Consider the following 16,051-nt stretch of genomic DNA (forward strand, 5'->3'; position numbering starts at 1 on the left):
TGCCAATAACGCACCCTCAGACTGTTTTTCTCGTCACTCAATGACATTCAAGATTGGTGCCTCAAACTCCCTCCCTCTCTCTCGACTTGACAACAGCTGTTCAACTCCCGCCATGCCTGCTATGAATGAGGGACTTGGTGGTTCACTTTGAGCAGATGAACATACAGGAAGTAGAAACTTCCCTTTTTTTATACAGGAAGTAGAAACTTCCTTTTTTTTTAACAAAAAACGTAATGTTGTTAATATACTAATGACTATATGCCAGGGTAGAGCCAGGGTGAAATTCCCATATAAAACCTCTCTGGGATATGTGGCCAAAAGCCAGGGAAAATGCAGAGGGCCAAATTCAAATAAATGAGTATAAAAATCAAACTTTCATTAAATCACACATGCAAGATAGCAAATTAAAGCTACACTTATTGTGAATCCAGTCAACATGTCAGATTTCAAAAAGGCTTTTCGGCGAAAGCAAAAGATGCTATTATCTGAGGACAGCAACCCAATAAACAAAGAGAGAGAAGCATATTTCAACCCTGCAGGCGCGACACAAATGCAGAAATAAAAATATAATTAATGCCTTACCTTTGACGAGCTTCTTCTGTTGGCACTCCAATATGTCCCATAAACATCACAAATGGTCCTTTTGTTCTATGAATTCTGTCGATATATATCCAAAATGTCCATTTATTTGGCGCGTTTGATCCAGAAAATCACCGGTTCCAACTTGCGCAACGTGACTACAAAATATCTCAAAAGTTACCTGTAAACTTTGCCAAAACACTTCAAACTACTTTTGTAATACAACTTTAGGTATTTTTTAACGTAAATAATCGATAAAGTTGAAGACGGGATGATCTGTGTTCAATACAGGAGGAAAACAAACTGTAGCTAGCTTTCTGGTCAGGCGCCTCGATCTAACAGTACACTACAAGTGACCCTTGTTCTGAACAGGGCTACTTCTTCATTACACAAAGGAAAAACCTCAACCAATTTCTAAAGACTGACCAGTAGTGGTTTTGGTATGTTTTCATGTGTCTCAGAAGAGCAGAAGGAGAGAGCATTGTTTTTTGGAGCAGGGTACCGATAAAAGTGTGTTATATCTGGAGTTTCGCTGGAAGAGTGAAGGGTGTCTGCCTATGTTGTGAAAATATTCAGTCAGTAATATTTCTCACATACACATTTCTCCCCTGTGAGTTCAAATAGACTTTTATTACAGAGTAATATCAGCCTTGCTGGTTCATGAAAACTACTAACTTTCCAGCCTTGGCACACACTCTTTATACAGGTTTCATCTTTACGTCACACACATAGAAACTCCTCTTTATGTTAATGATTAGCCCCTCTGGCATTTAGCCACCATTATCTTTTTGCCTTGCACTAATTTTAGTTTGGTTTCATATTAGGGATGGAAACATTAGAGCCATAGCAATGGTTAATAAATAAACAGTCATGGTCACTCCCCAGACAGGTGCATGTCTAATTGTGTCCAATGACCTAGACACACATATATATAGTGCACTCATCCAGCTGACGACTACAAAATGTGTAATGGACACATATGTACTGGTAGATTTCCAATACCTACTGATGTGATGCTGGGATATGTATGATACGCATTGAGAGCTATTGTGAATAAACCACTGCAGTTATGAAATTGATAAAATAATGGCCATGTATCAAGTGTGTGCCAACGGAATATTTTTGGTATTTATTAGGATCCCCATTAAACGCTGCAAAAGTATCAGAATTGTTCACTTCTCACTGACTTCTCAAACCCGGGCTTGGTCTGCTTCGCAAGCGTTCTCTGAAGTCTCGCGTTTTTACGTCTCTGGGTTGAGAAACTGGTAGTGGGGAAACAGGAAGTTCCGCGCAGGCGCGCATCATTCTTCAGAATTAAGGATACGCCAGAATTGTGCAGTCGATACGATAACTTCTGTGTCCGTGTATTACTACTGGTATGTAATAGCACGTTATATTATCGAAAGACCATGTCAGGTAGTAAATACGTCAAGTTATTATCACGTTTAATGAAGGTTTTATGTGCTATTTTTGTGTCAAACCGCGTGGGTTAACGTGATCACTTTTCTACAAGTCACATAGTTATAGACTTTGGGTTAGTCTGAGTGGATGTAACGTTATATAATTTCGTCAAGGTATTTTCATTAAGGATCAATCTATTTGAGATTTCTGGGTTCGTTTTACATGTCGTTTTTGGTTTTGTGTAAAATTCACGAGCTGGGAAAATGGCGGTTCCCCCTCGGTCTGCATCAACACACTTCAGTGCAGGCAGTGAGGGTGCAGCAGAGACCATTTCACGATTGTACTACTGTTTTGGAGATAAATGTAATGATTTATCAGTTTTCTACACGTGTACTAATATTGAGACATTCAGTTGTTTCTGTCTGTCTATACATGTTACTATGGTGTGAACGGAAATAATATTGGTTTTTGATTGGAATAATACAGTGAAGACCAGGTTATTCAGGAAAATAGTACATAGTGCTGCCTGAAACATGCTACAACCTTGTACTAAATGTTTTTGGGGGCATGTATGTAAATTCAGGAAGTCTACTATAGATTAACTGCATTCACAGTTTTGTAGCCTAATTGAAAGTGTATACTTTGTCTAATGTGAATTAATTAATGTTGTGTAAATGCTTAGTTACCAGATCTATTGAAATGAGATCAGTGCTTGACTTGGAGCTGAGCTGAGTACCGTCACCTCAAATGTCTACTGTTTGAGCTCATGTTCCTCTTATAGAATATTATCTCAACAGTATTGTGGAGCTCCTACACCTAAATATAAACCGCATTTTTAGATAATAAAGTAAGTCTTGGCAGTTCTGGCACTAACTTTTGTGTCCGGTTCTCATTGTTACTACAGGCTGACTCGGATTAAGTCTGAGGCCGGTAACATCAACAGTGAGGACAAACCCAGCCTGCCTCTCTCCTTCCACACTGAGTTCAAACCTACAGTCACTGGGTCCTGATGGTGACAGTGGAGCCCAGTTTGCACTGCAGGATCCAGAGATGGCATCAGTGAAGCTGGAAGACTGCAGTCAAACACTGGAGCTGAATGTCAACATTAAAGATGAAGAAGTGGAGGAGAAGATTGGGAAATCGTTTTTTCATGGTAAGAGCAGGTTCTAACTAACTAAGTTTGTGTTATTCATTCCAACTTCCCACTGTGTATGAAAAGTTGCTGTAGAACTGTTTTATTTTATTTCACCTTTATTTAACCAGGTTGGCCAGTTGAGAACAAGTTCTCATTTACAACTGTGACCTGGCCAAGATAAAGCAAAGCAGTTCACCAAAAACAACACAGAGTTACACATGGGATAAACAAACGGACAGTCAATAACACAATAGAAAAAATCTATATGCTGTGTGTGCGAATGTAGTAAGATTAGGGAGGTAAAGGCAATAAATAGGCCGTAGAGGTGAAATATTTACAATTTAGCATTAACACTGGAGTGATAGCTGTGCAGATGATGATGTGCAAGTAGAGATACTGGGGTGCAAAAGAGCAAAAATAAATAACAATATGGGGTAGTTGGGTAGTTGGGTGGGCTCTTTACAGATGGGCTGTGTACAGATGCAGTGATCGGTAAGCTGCTCTGACAGCTGATGCTTAAAGTTCGTGAGGGAGATATGTCTCCAGCTTCAGTGATTTTTGCAATTTGTTCCAGTCATTGGCAGCAGAGAACTGGAAGGACAGGTGGTCAAATGAGGAGTTGGCTTTGGGGATGACCAGTGAAATATGCCTGCTGGACCGCATGCTACGGGTGGGTGTTGCTATGGTGACCAGTGAGCTGAGATTAGGTGGGGCTTTACCTAGCAAAGACTTATAGATGACCTGGAGCCAGTGGGTTTGGCGACGAGTATGAAGCGATGGCCAGCCAACGAGAGCGTACAGGTCGCAGTGGTGGGTAGTAAATGAGGCTTTGGTGACAAAACGGATGGCACTGTGATGGACTGCATACAATTTGTTGAGTAGAGTGTTGGAGGTTATTTTGTAAATGACATCGCCGAAGTCAAGGATCGGTAGGATAGTCAGTTTTACGAGGGTATGTTCGGCAGCATGAGTGAAGGAGGCTTTGTTGCGTAATAGGAAGCCGATTCTAGATTTAATTTTGGTTTGGAGATGCTTAATGTGAGTCTGGAAGGAGAGTTTACAGTCTAACCAGGCACCTAGGTATTTGTAGTTGTCCACATATTCTAAGTCAGAACCGTCCAGAGTAGTGATGGACGGGCGGGCAGGTGCAGGCAGCGATCGGTTGAAGAGCATGCATTTAGTTTTACTTGCATTTAAGAGCAGTTGGAGGCCATGGAAGGAGAGTTGTATTGCATTGAAGCTCGTCTGGAGGTTAGTTAACACAGTGTCCAAAGAAGGGCCAGAAATATACAGAATGGTGTCATCTGCGTAGAGGTGGATCAGAGAATCACCAGCAGCAAGAGCTCTACATCATTGATATATACAGAGAAAAGAGTTGGCCCGAGAATTGAACCCTGTGACACCCCCATAGAGACTGCCAGAGGTCCGGACAACAGGCCCTCCGATTACACACAGAACTCTATCAAAAAAGTAGTTGGTGAACCAGGCAAGGCAGTCATTTGAGAAACCAAGGCTGTTGAGTCTGCCGATAAGAATGCAGTGATTGACAGAGTCGAAAGCCTTGGCCAGGTCGATGAAGACGGCTGCACAGTACTGTCTTTTATCAATGGTGGTTATGATATCGTTTAGTACCTTGAGCGTGGCTGAGGTGCACCTATGACCAGCTCGGAAACCAGATTACATAGCTCAGATCCATGACCACGGTTGCACTACTGTTTTGAAGCTAAAGGTATTGATTATCGGTTTACTACATGTGAAATAATATTGACACATTCAGTTTGTCTTTATCTATAAACGTTACTGTGGTGTGAACAGGAAATACAATTGTTTTTTTGAAGTAAAAGAGTGAATACAAGGTTATTAATGAAAATATCACATAGTGCTGCCTAAAACAAACTGTAACCTTGTACTAAATGGTTTTTGAGTCATTTATGCATTTATCTACTACAGGTTAAGTTTTAGCTCAAAAGTATTGTGCAGCTCCTGCACCTAAATATAAACCGTACCGGCACCCAAAATGAGTATCGGCAACTATTTCAGTCCAAGTCAAGCAATGAATTAGATGATTGAACAAAAATATATATATGTATTTAAGAAAGAATAAAGACCTTGCCAAACTGTCAAGAAAATAACTTTTGTGTCTGTTTCTCTTATACTATTTGCCGACTCAGGTATGAGGTCGATAACATCAACAGTGAGGACAAACCCAGCCTGCCTCTCTCCTTCCACACTGAGTCCAAACCTACAGTCACTGGGTCCTGATTGTGACAGTGGAGCCCAGTTTGCTCTGCAGGATCCAGAGATGGCATCAGTGAAGCTGGAAGACTGCAGTCAAGCACTGGAGCTGAATGTCAACATTAAAGATGAAGAAGAGGATGAGAAGATTGGGAAATCTGTTTATCATGGTAAGAGCAGGTTCTATCTAATTTTGTTGTTTGTTACAACTTCTCCGCTGTGCATGAAAAGTTGCAGTAGAACTGTTTCATGATGAACTGTTTCAATGAGATGTAGATGTTATTTCATGCTACTGAGACTTGTATGGATGACAACAGTATTGTCAGCATTTGTTTTATTAACTGGGCTATCTGGAGTGATCAGAGAGGAGACTAAAGAAGTGGAGTGGACAAACTGCCAGTGTTTTAAAGTTCTATGAATTGAGTCTGTGTAGTTACTAACCCTTGTGATAGTGAGTGGAGGATGATATGAATTGAGTCTGTGTAGTTACTAACCCTTGTGATAGTGAGTGGAGGATGATATGAAATGAGTCTGTAGTTTCTAACCCTTGTGATAGTGAGTGGAGGATGATATGAATTGAGTCTGTGTAGTTACTAACCCTTGTGATAGTGAGTGGAGGATGATATGAAATGAGTCTGTGTAGTTACTAACCCTTGTGATAGTGAGTGGAGGATGATATGAAATGAGTCTGTGTAGTTACTAACCCTTGTGATAGTGAGTGGAGGATGATATGAAATGAGTCTGTGTAGTTACTAACCCTTGTGATAGTGAGTGGAGGATGATATGAAATGAGTCTGTGTAGTTACTAACCCTTGTGATAGTGAGTGGAGGATGATATGAAATGAGTCTGTAGTTACTAACCCTTGTGATAGTGAGTGGAGGATGATATGAAATGAGTCTGTGTAGTTACTAACCCTTGTGATAGTGAGTGGAGGATGATATGAAATGAGTCTGTGTAGTTACTAACCCTTGTGATAGTGAGTGGAGGATGATATGAATTGAGTCTGTGTAGTTACTAACCCTTGTGATAGTGAGTGGAGGATGATATGAATTGAGTCTGTGTAGTTACTAACCCTTGTGATAGTGAGTGGAGGATGATATGAAATGAGTCTGTGTAGTTACTAACCCTTGTGATAGTGAGTGGAGGATGATATGAAATGAGTCTGTGTAGTTACTAACTCTTGTGATAGTGAGTGGAGGATGATATGAAATGAGTCTGTGTAGTTACTAACCCTTGTGATAGTGAGTGGAGGATGATATGAAATGAGTCTGTATAGTTACTAACCCTTGTGATAGTGAGTGGAGGATGATATGAAATGAGTCTGTGTAGTTACTAACCCTTGTGATAGTGAGTGGAGGATGATATGAAATGAGTCTGTGTAGTTACTAACCCTTGTGATAGTGAATGGAGGATGATATGAAATGAGTCTGTAGTTACTAACCCTTGTGATAGTGAGAGGAGGATGATATGAAATGAGTCTGTGTAGTTACTAACCCTTGTGATAGTGAGTGGAGGATGATAGAGCTCAACATTTTCATGATACTTATAGAATAGTTTTATTCCCCTTTTGTATTTCACAGCCTACTTATATAAATACTTACAGGTAGCCTAGTGGTTAGAGCGTTGGACTAGTAACCGAAAGGTTGCTGGGTCGAATCCCCGAGCTGACAAGGTAAAAATATGTTGTTCTGTTGTTCTGTCCATGAGCCCACTGTTCCCCGGGTGCTGAAGACGTGGTTGTTGATTATGGCAGCCCCCCCCTCCACCTCTCTGATTAGAGCGGTTGGGTTAAATGTGGAAGACACATTTCAGTTGAATGCATTCAGTTGTACAACTGACTAGGTATCCCCTCTCCCATTCAGGAAGAATTTAGACTCCTTGACTTTTTCCACATTTTGTTACGTTACAGCCTTATTCTAAAATTGATTAAATAAAACATTTTCCTCATCAATCTACCCACAATACCCCATAATGACATCACAATACCCCATGACATCACAATACCCCATAATGACATCACAATACCCCATGACATCACAATACCCCATAATGACATCACAATACCCCATGACATCACAATACCCCATAATGACAAAGCAAACACAGGTTTTTAGAAATGTTTTCACATTTTATCAAACAATTTGAAGCAGAAATACATTATTTCCATAAGTATTCAGACTCTTTGCTGTGAGACTCGACATTGAGCTCCGATGCATCCTGTTTCCATCCTTGAGATGTTTCTACAACTTGATTGGAGTCCATCTGTGGTAAATTACATTGATTGGACATTATTTGGAAAGGCACACACCTGTCTATATAAGGTCCCACAGTTGACAGTGCACGTCAGAGCAAAAACCAAGCCATGAGGTGGAAGGAATTGTCCGTAGAGCTCCATGAAAGGGAATATTCACAAGCTGTTAAAATGGCAGCGCCCAGTCGGTTTGCGTCAACAGACTTCAGTGCAGGCAGTGAGGGTGCAGCAGAGAGAAACAATTTCACAGTTGCTCTACTGTTTTGGAGCTGAATGTAATGATTATCGTGTTTCTACATGTGTACTAATATTCAGACGAATGCAGTTGTTTCTATATTTATCTGTAAATATTACTATGGTGTGAACGGGAAATACTGGCTATAGGTTATATAGGCTTTTGATTTAAATAATACAGCGAATACAAGGTTATTCAGGAAAATCGTACATATTGCTGCTTAAAGCATACTGAAACCTTGTACTAAATCGTTTTTGAGTCATTTGTGTGAATTTGGGAAAATCTACTAGAGGTTAAGTGCACTTACGTTGTGTAGACAAATTTAAAGCAGGTACTTTGTCTAAGTTTTTATGAATTAATGTTTTGTTCTTAATGCTTATCTACCTGATCTATTGAAATGAGATCAGTGCTTGACTTGGACTGCAGCTCACCAGTCCAAGTCATGTTTGAGCTCATGTTCCTCTTATAGAATATTAGCTCAACAGTATTTTGGAGCTCCTGAACCTAAAAATGAGTACCGGCACATATATCAGTCCAAGTCCAAGCGTTGAATTAAATGATTGAACAAGAAGAAATATAATGTATTTAATAGAGAATAAAGAGCCAGAACTGTCAAGACTAACCTTTTGTGTCTGTTTCTCATTGTTACTACAGGACGACTAGAATTAAGTCTGAGGCCGGTAACATCAACAGTGAGGACAAACCCAGCCTGCCTCTCTCCTTCCACACTGAGTCCAAACCTACAGCCACTGGGTCCTGATTGTGACAGTGGAGCCCAGTTTGCACTGCAGGATCCAGAGATGGCATCAGTGAAGCTGGAAGACTGCAGTCAAACACTGAAACTGAATGTCAACATTAAAGATGAAGAAGAGAAGATTGGGAAATCTCTTTCTCATGGTAAGAGAATACAAAGATTGTGCAAAACTGTCATCAAGGCAAAGGGTGGCTATTTGAAGAATCACAAATATAATGCATTTAGATTTGTTTAACACTTTTTATGTTGTATCTTTTTTTGGTTACTACATGATTCCAAGTGTTATTTCATAGTTTTGATGTCTTCACTATTATTCTACAATGTAGAAAATTGTAAAATTAAGAAACCCTTGAATGAGTAGGTGTTCTAAAACGTTTGACCTGTATTGTATATCACACAACTGACTGGTTCTTCTGATGTTGTTCTCACAGGAGACCATGTTGAGACATTCTCTACATCCAGAGAGCAACAGCAGGAAGATCCCAGAGCTAAGAGGTCTCACCACTGCCCACATTGTGAGGAGAATTTTTCAGTTATATCAACACTAAAAATACACCTAAAAATACACCTAGGAGAGAATCTGTATTCCTGCACTGACTGTGGGAAGAGATTCTCAACATCAAAGGTTCTAACAGTTCATCAGAGAGTGCATACAGGAGACAAGCCTTACTCCTGCTCTGACTGTGGAAAGAGTTTCTCTCAACTGGGCACCTTAAAACGACATGAACGTGTACACACAGGAGAGAAGCCTTACTCCTGCTCTGACTGTGGAAAGAGTTTTTCTCGACTGGGCCACTTCAAAACACATAAACGTATACATACAGGAGTGAAACCTTACTCCTGCTCTGACTGTGGAAAGAGTTTCTCTCAACTGGGTGAATTAAAAATACACGACCGTATACATACAGGAGTGAAGCCTTACTCCTGCTCTGACTGTGGAAAGAGTTTCTCTCAACTGAACAGCGTGAAAACACATGAACGTATACACACAGGAGAGAAGCCCTACTCCTGCTCTGACTGTGGAAAAAGTTTCTCTAAACTGGACAACTTAAAAAGACATGAACGTATACATTCAGGAGTGAAGCCTTACTCCTGCTCTGATTGTGGAAAGAGTTTCTCTCGACTGGGCCACTTAAAAACACATGAACGTATACATACAGGAGTGAAGCCTTAATGCTGCTCTAATTGTGTAAAATGCTTCACATCAACTCACCTAAAAGTTAATCAGAGAACACACAAGGGAGAGAAGCCTTACTACTGCTCTGACTGTGGAAAAAGTTTATTTTGAATGTGCCTGTTAAAAAGACACCAAGGTAAAGAAGAGAAGACTTACCACTGATCTGACTGTATGTTATTATTTTTGTAAACAACTGAGCTAAAAGTTCATCAGAGAACAGACACAGGAGGGAATCCTTACTTCTGCTTTGACTGTGGCAGGAGTTTCTCCGGCCAGATTGGCAATGTAAAGACACACCAACTGATACACACTTGAGAGAAGCCTTATCACTACACTGACAGTGAGAAGAGATTCTACAATTTGGGCCATTTTAAAAAGACACCATTGTGTACATAAAGGAGAGGCCTCATCAGTTCTCTCAGACCAGCTAAGGTTAGCCACTCCGCTTAATTCTCATGTCATTAAATAATTGGCAACGTTGAATTTGATCAAATGAAGAACGTGTAGAACACTCTATTGTAATCCTATAGTTTCTCACTGTGAGAGAACAATGCAGAGGAAAGGGAGCGTTCTAGAATGTTAGCCTCTCTTTACTGATCAGTGTGTACCTTGTCAGTTTTGGTGTGTTTTGTTAGCTTCTACTGTAAAGATATTGAGATGACCTTGGATTTGCCCTTAGGGTTGAATATCCTCTGTGAGGGGTCTCACTATGGAGTCTGATGGTTGACTGGGTGGTACGGCTTCCCTTTGCAGTTTTCTGTGGGAAAGAGCTGGTAGACACAACATGTACAGAGTGTACAAAACATTAAGGGCGCCTGCTCTTTCCATGAAATAGACTGACCAGGTGAACCCAGGTGAAAACTATAATTGTTAATGATGTTGTTTTTATTATGGATCCCCATTAGCTTTCAGCAGAAAACAAGAGACTGCAGTTGCAGTGGGCTAAGGAATGAACACTGGAGAATTTGAAAAACATACTGCCTGGCCTGATGAATCCCTGTTCCTGCTGTGTCATGCTGATGGGAGAACTGGGGTAATGATACCTTAAAAAATGACTCAAGTGAAAGTCACCCAGTAAAATACTACTTGAGTAAAAGTATTTGGTTGTAAATATTCTTAAGTATCAAAAGTTAAAGTATGAATAATTTAAAATTCCTGAAATTAAGCAAACCAGTTGGCACAACTGAGTTGTTTTTTTATATCACGGATAGCCAGGGGCAGATTCCAACACTCAGACATAATTTACAAACTAAGCATTTGTGTTTAGTGAGTCTGCCAAATCAGAGGCAGTGGGGAGGACCAGGGAAGTTATCTTAATAAGTGTGTGAATTGGACCATTTTCTGTCCTGCTAATCATAAAAAAATGTAACAAGTACTTTTGGGTGTCAGGGAAAATGTATGGAGTAAAAAGTACATTATTTTTTTTTAGGAATGTAGTGAAGTAAAAGTTGTCAACAATATAAATAGTAAAGTACAGATACCCCCCTAAAAACGTTGATTCTTAGCCTGGTAATCATTAAACAAACGTTGATTCTTAGCCTGGTAATCATTAAACAAACGTTGATTCTTAGCCTGGTAATCATTAAACAAAAGTTTAGTAATATAAAATATTCCACCAAAACTGATCACCACACCATCTTTATCCGATATACACGGAGTGTACAAAATATTAGGAACACCTTCCTAATATGGAGTTGCACCCCTGTTTGTCCTCAGAACAGCATCAAATTGTCAGGGCATAGATTGTCCAAGGTGTTGATAGCATTTCACAGGGATGCTGGTCCACGATGACACCAATGCTTCCCACAGTTGTGTCGGGTTGGCTGGGAGTGGGATCACTACTTTGAATAGCTCGTTCCATCTCCTCCCACAGATGCACAATTGGATTAAGATCTGGTGACTCGGCAGGCCACTGCAGTAAACTGAATTCACTGTCATGTTCTTGGAACCATTCTTGGACAAGCCTTGTGGCATGGGGAATAATGCTACTGAAGAAATCTATTTGTGTTCCACAATCCTGGTCCCAAAAGGGGTGTACATGTGTGTTTTTGCCCTCACACTCACATACCTTATTCAATTCAAAGGCTTGAGTTGCTTAGTTGAATCCAGTGTGTGAGTGTTAGGGGCAAAAACAAAAAGGCACCCCCCTTTGGGGTCCCCTGGACCAGGATTAGGAAACACTGCAGTACAGAGCAAAAAAGTGTGATGCAAATTATATGCAATTATCATAAAGACATTTTCCACTGTACTGAAAGTTTTTAAAATGTAACTAGGCAAGTAAGTTAAGAACAAGTTCTTATTTAAAATGCCAGCTGTTCCTAGGTTAACTGCCTTGTTCAGGAGCAGAACTAAATATTTTTTACCTTGGCAGTTCGGGGATTTGATCTAGCAACCTTTTGGTTACTGGCCCAATGCTCTAACCACGAGGCTACCTGCCACCCCCAACTTCCCCAACTTCTCTTCTCTTATCTTGAAGACTTGATTGCTAACATACAACATTTCTGGCGTTGTGAAAACGTCCTATTTATAGAGCCTACCACTCCATTAAAGGAGTAGTTCACTATTTTACTACTTTAAGTTCTGTATGTAAGATTACTTGGTTTGTATTCAGGGGACTAGGTGTGTACTCAGGAGATTAATCTCTGATCTTAGCAGCACCATTCTTACGCCTCCACGTAATGTCACTGTGGTTCTTCAATGCTTCCGGATTTTCTGTTTAATAAACCTGGGTCAATGGAAACCTGCCCACTGATGCCATCTCTGGATCCTGCAGTGCAAACTAGACTCCACTGTCACAATCAGTACCCAGTGACTGTAGATTTGTAGTATGGAAGGAGAGAGGCAGGCTGGGTTTGTCCTGACTGTCAACTCTGGATAGGATCCCAGTCCTAAATAGAAGTCTGGTCCCTCCCTGTGCATGCCACACCCCTCCCATCCTACTGTATGTATGAATGCTGTGGTGCTTATTAACACATGAAAGTGTGTGGTAGACGTGGACCATCACAGGAGAGTTCACATCTCTTTCACTCTGAACATTCATATCAATGACTCACCCTGAAATGGACCATCAATACCAGAGTTCTAGAAGACTATTTACATAATCAACTGCATTTCAACAGCCTGATCCTCTATGTAGTCCCAGTAGTACAGTATATAAAGCTCTAACAATGGGGTGTTGAAAGGATTTGCAAGTTGGAAGGCCACCTCAATTCAAGAATGAATGTTCCATGTAGTGGCACTATTGTTTGGTCACCTCACCAGACCTCCATTTTGGTTGCTCCCTGTTTGACTAATCTATCATTTATCCCTATTGAACCATATTGAAATAACATTGTGCAGTTAAACCAAGTGTATTCATAATTTTGTTAAATTAAAAGTACTTAAACATTTTTAATTGTGTGCTCTCACTGAGTGCACTTTCATTGAGGGTGTTTTATTACACTGGCCAGGGTTGAACCGGGCAATGGCCCGTCATGTCAACGGAAAAAGCGGGGAGGGTGGAGCTCCCATCTCAAATCAAACAGTAATCTTTGCCGCTCTGGCAAATTTTTCACACTCAAAAAAATATTATTTCTCTCAGAATTTTGTCCCTGTTAGTGAGCATTTCTCCTTTGCCAAGATTGTTGTAACATAGGCGTAGGGAGTCAGAAAACACGTGCGGTTAGTTTGCTTTCCGAATGCACTGTACATAGCATATATGCTCGGTCTGACTGTGCATCTCTGCGCTAAGGTTAACTTAATTTAATGCTAAGACATAGATTGTAAAATATGAGCTCCTTGTTCCTCAGCCTCTTAATAATTGCAGAACGGTAAACCTAGACACTTGCATCTTATAGTATTCCGAGAGGTGACAAAAGGTTCGCAACCTTGGCTATACCCACTGGATACAACTATAGGTCTGTAGCATTCACATAGTAATGGAGTCAGATTGATGAGTGTAGTTTATTATTGTTATATTCAACATAATGTCTGGATCATTTCCATCCACCTACATAATAGTGACTCATCCAGTTGATGTGATTTTCTATTTTTTCCAGCTACAATATCAGTTATTGTTAAATCTTGGTTCCAGTAGTTTTTCTAAGAGATTGTCAGTTGTATAGGTTTTCTGCAAGGTTTTCTATAGCTTACCTATCATATTAATATCATTTTCTGACTCAAATAGAATTCCCTCAAGATTGCTGTGATGTCCAAAAGATTCCAAATCAACATTGTGATATAAAACCTTTAAGTTGAGTGTATTTGAAGATATCTACACTGGTCCTTCCAAAATGGCTTTTTAGAGCTGTCACTGAGATACATGTATTTCCTATTACCACGTCTTTTACAGTTTCTATGCCTTTAGTTTTCCATGTGGACCAATTTATGGATGAATTCTGAAACGCTGTCCATACTGTGAAAATCTTACTTACAAGCCCTTAACCAACAGGTGTAGTAGACCTTACCGTGAAATGCTTACTTACAAGCCCTTAACCAACAGGTGTAGTAGACCTTACCGTGAAAAGCTTACTTACAAACCCTTAACCAACAATGCAGTTCAAGAAATAGAGTTAAGAAAATATTTACTAAGTAAACTAAAAGTAGAAAATAAAATAAAGTAACACAATAAAATAACAATAACAAGGCTATATCCAGGGGGTTGTGTTTCAAAGCACAGGAGGCTGCTGAGGAGAGAACGGCTCATAATATTGTCCGGAACGGAGCCAATGGAATGACATCAAACACCTGGAAACCATGGAAACCATGTTTCATCTATTGTAACATTCTACTAATTAACAGAGTCCACTAATTCCTGTGGTTTCTAGGGACTGATATTGATTCTTGTAGAATCCGTTTCATCTTCTTCCATATTGTTATTGTGTTTATAACTATGTTGTTCATGTTCTTAGCTTTTTCTTTTGAATATAAACACGTAAAATATTCTGGGGATGAACACGCATGTTTTCAATATGAACCAAACACCCATTGTTCCTCTTTAGTGCATTTAACTACATGTCGCAAGGTAAAGCCTTGAGTAGTGAGTTGATACAATTCCAAATCTGGAAGGTTAAAACCACCCTCAGATTTAGGAAGATGTGAAACTTTCCTTTTTACTCTATGAATTTTATTTGTCCGTATACAGTGTTATGACAGTATACTTTTTAAAGAATGTGGAATAATTGGTATTATGGAAAACAAATACTAAAACTTTGGGAGCCATGCCATTCTTTAGAGGTTTACTCTACCTGCCAGATTGGGAAGATTATTCCATTTAAATACATCTGCTGTCATATTGTTAAGTAATGGAATAAAGTTATCTTTATATCGTGTTTTGTTATTTGTTGTCACTTATTAAGCATCCAAAGTATTTCATATTTTGTGGTCCAATATTGGTCAGGTACATCAGGAGATCATCTGTAAATACAGGTACATCAGGAGATCATCTGTAAATACAGGTACATCAGGAGATCATCTGTAAATACAGGTACATCAGGAGATCATCTGTAAATACAGGTACATCAGGAGATCATCTGTAAATACAGGTACATCAGGAGATCATCTGTAAATACAGGTACATCAGGAGATCATCTGTAAATACAGGTACATCAGGAGATCATCTGTAAATACAGGTACATCAGGAGATCATCTGTAAATACAGGTACATCAGGAGATCATCTGTAAATACAGGTACATCAGGAGATCATCTGTAAATACAGGTACATCAGGAGATCATCTGTAAATACAGGTACATCAGGAGATCATCTGTAAATACAGGTACATCAGGAGATCATCTGTAAATACAGGTACATCAGGAGATCATCTGTAAATACAGGTACATCAGGAGATCATCTGTAAATACAGGTACATCAGGAGATCATGTGTAAATACAGGTACATCAGGAGATCATGTGTAAATACAGGTACATCAGGAGATCATGTGTAAATACAGGTACACCAGGAGATCATGTGTAAATACAGGTACATCAGGAGATCATGTGTAAATACAGGTACATCAGGAGATCATGTGTAAATACAGGTACATCAGGAGATCATGTGTAAATACAGGTACATCAGGAGATCATGTGTAAATACAGGTACATCAGGAGATCATGTGTAAATACAGGTACATCAGGAGATCATGTGTAAATACAGGTACATCAGGAGATCATCTGTAAATACAGGTACATCAGGAGATCATGTGTAAATACAGGTACATCAGGAGATCATGTGTAAATACAGGTACATCAGGAGATCATGTGTAAATACAGGTACATCAGGAGATCATCTGTAAATACAGGTACATC

The 16,051-nt window shown here is 39.7% G+C and overlaps 1 protein-coding gene across 1 annotated transcript; it reads left to right on the plus strand.

Moving 5' to 3' along the window:
* The first annotated feature begins 2,890 nt into the window (after positions 1-2,890).
* Positions 2,891-11,260, plus strand: LOC139372869 (zinc finger protein ZFP2-like). Its single transcript, XM_071112721.1, has 4 exons — positions 2,891-3,133; positions 5,287-5,520; positions 8,492-8,734; positions 9,023-11,260. The coding sequence occupies exons 1-4, from the start codon at positions 3,031-3,033 to the stop codon at positions 9,763-9,765; spliced, it is 1,323 nt and encodes a 440-aa protein (XP_070968822.1). The 5' UTR covers positions 2,891-3,030; the 3' UTR covers positions 9,766-11,260.
* The last annotated feature ends 4,791 nt before the right edge of the window (positions 11,261-16,051 follow it).

Source organism: Oncorhynchus clarkii, chromosome 18 (genome assembly GCF_045791955.1).
Source record: "Oncorhynchus clarkii lewisi isolate Uvic-CL-2024 chromosome 18, UVic_Ocla_1.0, whole genome shotgun sequence".
Taxonomy (NCBI): Eukaryota; Metazoa; Chordata; class Actinopteri; order Salmoniformes; family Salmonidae; genus Oncorhynchus; species Oncorhynchus clarkii.

What these genes read in the sequence shown, in the direction of transcription:
- LOC139372869 (XM_071112721.1), top strand. Translation starts at nt 3,031, where the DNA reads ATGGCATCAGTGAAGCTGGAAGACTGCAGTCAAACACTGGAGCTGAAT. An exon ending in TGGGAAATCTGTTTATCATG is followed by an intron (nt 5,521 to 8,491) that starts GTAAGAGCAGGT and finishes TTGTTACTACAG; the next exon opens with GACGACTAGAATTAAGTCTG. An exon ending in TGGGAAATCTCTTTCTCATG is followed by an intron (nt 8,735 to 9,022) that starts GTAAGAGAATAC and finishes TTGTTCTCACAG; the next exon opens with GAGACCATGTTGAGACATTC.